Here is a 6,225-nt window from a genome sequence, read left to right as displayed (position 1 = left end):
CTAACCACAGACACTACTTGCATCTACCTTCAGCTGCCTGTTGGCACTCCACGGGAGGGGACGGGGAGGGGACGCAGGCAAACAGGACTTTCAGCTGCAAAGGATATTTCCAGAAGGAACAGAATAATTAAGCTTCAAGTGAAGCCTTGGCATAAACTCCCAGAGGGGGGCCTGGCATCCATCTACACCCCAGGCAAGCCCAAGCCCAGGACAGCGGAATCTTGGAGATCATCAGCTTAGGAGGAAGCCGGGTCCCACCTTGCACTCACGCCTCACTGGGGCAGGTGAGTGGCTATTCTACTATCTCACTCTGGCCCTTCTGTGTTGCCTTGGTCTGGAGCTCACCTCCTCTCAGAAAAAGAAATTCAATTGGAAACCTTTCCTGTGCTGGTCCCAGAGGTGTACGTCGGGGAGATAATTTTATCGTCCTCTGGCTCCCTCCTCCAGCTGCGTTGCACACGCTTGGCTGTGACCCCATTGATTATCGCCACACACCCCTCCATGTACTTTGCATAACCAGCCCCGACAGCAGGAGTCCCTTCCAGGCAGAGTGATCGACACGTTTTATTTCTAATTGAAGTTTAATCAGGACCAGGGCTGAGCTCCTCATTCGTCCCTCCCCTCCCCTTCTAGCTTCCCTTCTGGAGTTAGGGATGGAAGTGGTTCTGGTTCCTGGGGTCTCTAGGAGGAGGAAAATAAGGTGGAGCCTGCAGGGGGTAGAAAGGAGCGCTTGCTTTCTGGTGACATCAAAAGAGCTGCAGAATGGAGCTGTCCCCTCTTTCCTGGTCAGGGGATCCTTCTTGATTCTATTGGAACTGGCTTACAGGGGGGAAAGTCAGGGCCAGCTGAAGGGCCGTGAGCTGTGTGGGCTCAGCCATGACACACACACACTCATGCACTTGATGCACACACGAACACACACACATACTAGACACACAGACATCTGTACATGTACTGGGGAACACACAGTACACATACATGTACTTGCACTTGGAAGCTAGCCCTGCAGGTGCCCACTCATACTCTGCTTTTCCAGCAGATGTGGTACCATCTCAGATGCAACCCCAGGGTCTTCAGGGCGAGAGACTCAGGGCATGTATTGACATGTCTTATGCCCTCTTCCCTCGGGGTTGCCTGCCTTCTGCCAGCCTATCCGTGTCTCCGTCTCCTGCCCCTGCTGGGTCCAGTCTGCCAAATTCCTTTTCTCCCTGGTTTGAGCAGGGTGCTGAAGGAAGACATCTTGCTTTTGTGATGGGTGGGCCCAGGTGGGGTGGACTGTGCCATTGCTGTATGCCCCCATCTGCCTCAGGAGTCAGGGCCAATCTGCTTAGTGTCTTTGAGACTGGCAACCAGCCTCCCAGGAAGTGGCATCACTCCGATTTTGCAGATGAGCCAATAGGGACATACAGAAGTCATCTGCCCAGGCTACTGCAGCAGGCAAGCAGGAAGCTGAGTGGATGCTGCAAGTAAGCTCTGCAGGACTAGAGGGGAGCGGCGGCAAGAGTGACTTCCTTGTAAAGACTATTGCAGGGGCCTCTGTCCAGGGCCAGGGAGGACTGGCCTCAGGTTCAATGCCTAGGCAGAGTTCTCCTATCACCCATGTCTGGGGGAAGGTGTGTGCAGAGTGAATAGAACCTTAGGTTCAGGCACCAGGGAAGGAGCCCAAAGCCCGAAAGCATCATTAATGGCTGGGGTGAAGCAGGGCAAGTCAGGGGTGGGTGGGTGGGAGAAAAGCAGGGATCAGGGAAGCGGCCTTGGCTGCGGAACCTCTTTGCCCTGTGCATCCGCCTGCCTTCACCCCATCCTCGGTGAGCCCTCGGTGAGTCGCCACTGGGGCGCAACGCCCGGGCCAGTGCCCTGCGTTGGCATCTGCACCTGTCAGGTACGGCCCATCCTTGCCCAACTCTGCGCCCCTACTGCCCCAGTCTCGCAGGTGTCCGCTCTTCGAGCTGTGCCTTGTCTGCTGGTGGGCTTTGTCCGCTGTGCCTTGTTCCAGGGTGAGGGCCCTTCCCTAGTTTCGCGGGGAACCCTCGAGGTTGCCAACGCTCTGCTTTGGGGGGTAGGGGTGGGGAGCACAGGCCTGACACCTGTCCACTCTATAAACTGAAAGGTGCATCAAAGATACCTTTCCTTTAACACACACAGTGCACACACGCGTCTATCTCCCAGGCGTTCCCTACAGTTTCTTCTAGTCCAAGTTAGGACCCGCGGCCTAAAAGAGGGAAGGAGAGGCGCGTGTGGTTGTACCAGTGGGTGGGGAGGGGTGGGAGAAGCGCCTTTGGTCCGGCGGGCTGCGGAGGCTGCCAGGCGCAGCCCAGAGTCCCCTTTGTCCTGTAGAGGGAGCTCCAGCCCCAAATTTCCCGGCTCCCTCCCCTGGTGCGCCCACCCCGTCCTGGTCCGGCCCCGCTGGAATCCCGGCTGGGAAGGGGCAGAGGCCTGGATTCGACCTGAACCCCGCCCGCGGCCGTACCTGACGGGGGACCCTTTTCGGCGGAGCCAGAGGAAAAACGTACCGGGATGCCAGGACCCGTGGAGACGCCAGGACTCGAGCCCTCCTGCTCCCTATTGGACATAGTCACGCAGCAGCCACGGGATGTGCCTCAGGCTCCCCACTCCCCACACCCACGCGTCTGTGAGGAGTGTGGAGGCTGTGATGTGTTTGGAAGCACGGCCTCTGTTAATGCCCAAGACTGGGAAGACCTCGATGGTGCCTATCCAAAACTGGAGACGGCAGCGTGGGGGCAATGAGACCCTCCGGACCCAGCTCCTCTGCCCCAAGTCCTTTCTGTGGTCTCAGGACCCTCGTGGTCAGCTCCAGGCACCAGTGGCTCGGAGCCCGCCTCCTCTTGCGGTGCCCCACCTGCGTCCTCTGCCCGTCCACTCGGGCGCCCCGGGGTAGTCCTCTGCACGCCTCTCCTCCGCACGCCCCTGCCTGCGGCTTGCGCGCCTCCTGCGTCATTGCTGTTCCCGGGACACACGGTCCTGGTGCACTGCTCAGCCCTTTCGGCTGATTCGAGAGAGATCCATCAGGTAACCGGGGGGGGGGGGGGAGGATGGGAGATAAATATAATAAATAAATAACTAAATAAATAAACAAATAAATAAAAACACAATCCCCCTTACCCATGAAAGATTCGTCCGGGGGCAGAGAGGCGGGTTATAGTCAAAGTGGCAACAGCTCATTTATTTAGCCAAAAATAGATACTTTCTTGTACAATTTGGTTCACACATATGTACATTTTTTTCGTATATACAAAACAAGTCAGACACGCTTAATTCTCACGGAAACTTCACTCCCCCACCCCCCAAAATCAACGGAACAGACAAAGCGCACAACCGCAGCTAAGGTGGACAGAAGCGACGTGGGGCGGACTCCAGGCCACTGGCTTTATTTCATTTTTGTTTCCTTTTGTTTAGTTCTTTCTTTCTTTTTCTCTTTTCCTTTTTTTTTAAAAGGAATTAATACACGGACATGCTTACAAGTTGTAACTATACAGAACGATTTTTTTTTACAATTATTACACCGATTTTAATTTCTTAAAAAAAAAAAAAAAACTAGGAGGAGGAGAGAGCTGATAAAACCAGAGCAGCATCCAAGTGGTTCTGAGGCCTGCAAGACAGAGGTGGTGGGGTGCAAAGAAGGTGAGATTTCGGGGTGTAGAGGTTGCCCAGGACTCACAGCGCCCCCATTCCCCCACCTTAGTCTGGGACTGCGGACTGGGAGGCGGCCTCCAGAAAAATTGGGCTCAGAGGAAGGTTGGAGGAGTTGCTGGGGTTGAATCTAAGGTGAGTGCCAGATAGTAGGTCCTGGGATGGAGAGAGATGGGCACCCCTCTCTGATCCAGGGGCCTGCTGGCTGCACCAGGTTCCTGCCCTGGGGAGCCTGGCCTGAGGCTGGGGCGATAGTCTCTGGTCCACTGGGGGAACCGAGGAGTGAGCTGTGTCCCATCCGCGCACCTCTTGGGGAGGGGGCAGTAGGCCAAGTGTGGATCCGCGACCCTCCCCTCCCCTGCCAACGCGGGGGCCTCTTACCGCCTGGGCACGGGCTGGAAAGCTGTCTTGAGTAACTTCTTCTCCACTTCCAAGGCACTACAGCGATCTGCCGGGGAGGCGGGATGAGGGGAGAGGAAAAAGAGACCCTTTAGAATGCCCGGTTCCAGCATCAGGACACTGCCAAGAGCTGCAGGCTCGCCGCTCCCGGGGTCCAGGTCGCAGCCCTCTCCACCCCTCAGCCCGCACCCTCCTTCGCGCCCCAAGCTCAGCAGTCACCTGTTCCGCCTTCGGGTTCCGTGGGTCGAGCGAAAGCCGCGGCGGCGGCCGGGTGGCCCGCGGCTCCTGGAAGTCCCAGCAGGTGCGGAGGACCCGAACCGAGCAGGGAGAGCGGGTGCGGGCGTGGACCGGGCGGCGGACCCGGGAACGGTCGGTTGGTCCAAGCAGGAAATTTGCCCAGCGGCGCCGAGACAAGTCTGTGAGCCGCCGCCGCAGCGGCCGCCGGGGAGAGCTGCAGGGCCGGGGGTGCGACGGCTGCGCCAGGGGGAGAACCTCCAGCGCCGGGAGGCGAGCGGCGCGGGTTGTCCGGACTTGTGGCGGTCTCGGCCAGGGACCAGATCTTGGGCTTCTGCAGGGCGGAGGCAGGCGCCGGAGCCGGAGCGCAGGAGTCCAGGCCGGAGTGGGGCAAGGGCGGGGACGGCGGAGCCGCGGCCACCAGCGGCGGCGCTGGGGCCAGACTCAGAACCGGTAGGGGCCGGTCCTCCAGACTCTCGGAGCCGTCTTCGGAGTCGCTGTTTTTGGAATCCGAAATGGGTCCCAGGCCGAGATCGCCGTCCCTGCGCGCCGCCCCAGCCAGGGCCAACTCAGGCCCGGCAGACGCGCCGTCCAGGTTCTCCAAGTCGATCTCCTCGTCTTCGTCGTCCTCCGCCAGGCCCTCGCCCCCCGTGTCCTCCTCCTCCCCCCCGAGCTCCTCCTCCTCCAGCTCCAGCTCGCGTTTGCTGTCTTCCTCATCCTCCTCCTCGTCCTCCTCTTCGCGCTCGCTCCCGTACGCGTTGCCCTCCTCGTCCGTGCGACTGCGGGGCGCCCACGTCATCTTATTCTCCTTCTTGAGGCGCCGGCGCGCGTTGGCGAACCAGGTGGACACCTGGGTGAGGGTCATCTTGGTGATGATGGCCAGCATGATCTTCTCGCCCTTGGTGGGGTAGGGGTTCTTGCGGTGCTCGTTGAGCCAGGCCTTGAGCGTGCTGGTGCTCTCTCGGGTGGCGTTCTTGGGACGGGACGGGTCCCCGAACTGGTACTGGCCGTACGGGTAGAAGGCGGGGTGCGAGTGCGGAAACGCGGCGGCTGCGGCCGGGTGTTGCACCCCGGGACTGTCCTTCAGCTCGTACTGCGCGCCCTGTACGCACACGGAGAGGAAAAGGGACGCGCGCCGAGGCGATGCGGTGAGCCCAACCGGCAGCGTCACCTCCACCCTCCGGCGCCGACCCCGACCAGTCCACTCCCGCGCACTCGGCTTGCCCGGCGCCCCAGCTCCAACCCGCCTTCCCTGGCTCCCTGGGCTCTTACCAGTTGCGGGAAGATGGGCAGCTCCGTAGCGTAGGGCAGGAAGGCACCGTAGCTTTGAGCGGCGGCGGCAGCCGCAGCGGCCGCGGCGTAGGGCGCTCCATACACGGACGAGAGCACATTGGAGAGGGAACCGGAGGCGGCCAGTTCTGAGGCTCCGGCGCTCGGACCACCACGGGCCCCCGCGCCGCCTCCGCCGCCGCCACCGCCACCACCACTGCCTCCGCCGGCCGCGGCAGCAGCAGCTCCCGGGCGCTCGGGCGGGTAGAGCGGGCGGATGTACTGGTATCCGAGCTGAGGGAAGGACATGGTGGCCCGCGGGGCACGGACAGAGAGGGGGCCCGGCCTCCGGGGCCGCCCTGCTCAGTGCCGCCCGCGGGCTCCGGCGCGCATCGGGGGCTGGGCCGGGCTGGGGCCGCGCTGCGTTGCGCTCCGCGTTCGCCTATCGATCTGCTCGGCGGCGGCGAGGAGCCAGGTCAGGTCCGAACAGATTGGCGGAGATTCCCGGGGCTCCGGGCTCTGATTGACATTTCTACGGGGCCGCAAGCCCCTCCTCTTGCGCCGCGCTCCCTCCTCTCGGCCGCCCGAGCCGCCTCTGCCCGCGCCCGGCTCCGCACTGCCCTCCTCTCCCCAGGAGCGACGCGCCTCGCTTCCTTCGCCCTCCTCTAGTTT

General features: G+C 61.2%; 1 protein-coding gene across 1 annotated transcript; it reads right to left on the bottom strand.

The window, feature by feature from the left end:
* Nucleotides 1-3,540: 3,540 nt before the first annotated feature.
* On the bottom strand, nucleotides 3,541-5,862 carry IRX3 (iroquois homeobox 3). Its single transcript, XM_040982129.1, has 4 exons — nucleotides 5,557-5,862; nucleotides 4,270-5,386; nucleotides 4,033-4,099; nucleotides 3,541-3,610 (listed from the first exon to the last, which is right to left on the bottom strand). Exons 1-4 carry the CDS (start codon nucleotides 5,860-5,862, stop codon nucleotides 3,556-3,558), a joined length of 1,545 nt encoding a protein of 514 aa, XP_040838063.1. The 3' UTR covers nucleotides 3,541-3,555.
* Nucleotides 5,863-6,225: the final 363 nt, after the last annotated feature.

The sequence above is a fragment of the Ochotona curzoniae genome, unplaced genomic scaffold (genome assembly GCF_017591425.1).
Source record: "Ochotona curzoniae isolate NIBS_2020 unplaced genomic scaffold, NIBS_Ocur_1.0 contig_3622, whole genome shotgun sequence".
NCBI classification, from domain to species: Eukaryota; Metazoa; Chordata; class Mammalia; order Lagomorpha; family Ochotonidae; genus Ochotona; species Ochotona curzoniae.
Note: the sequence above shows the minus strand (reverse complement) of the source record. Positions and strands in the feature narration are given on the sequence as shown.

What these genes read in the sequence shown, in the direction of transcription:
- IRX3 (XM_040982129.1), bottom strand. Translation starts at nt 5,862, where the DNA reads ATGTCCTTCCCTCAGCTCGGATACCAGTACATCCGCCCGCTCTACCCG. An exon ending in TGCCCATCTTCCCGCAACTG is followed by an intron (nt 5,387 to 5,556) that starts GTAAGAGCCCAG and finishes GTGTGCGTACAG; the next exon opens with GGCGCGCAGTACGAGCTGAA. An exon ending in TTCCAGCCCGTGCCCAGGCG is followed by an intron (nt 3,611 to 4,032) that starts GTAAGAGGCCCC and finishes TCTGTCTTGCAG; the next exon opens with GCCTCAGAACCACTTGGATG.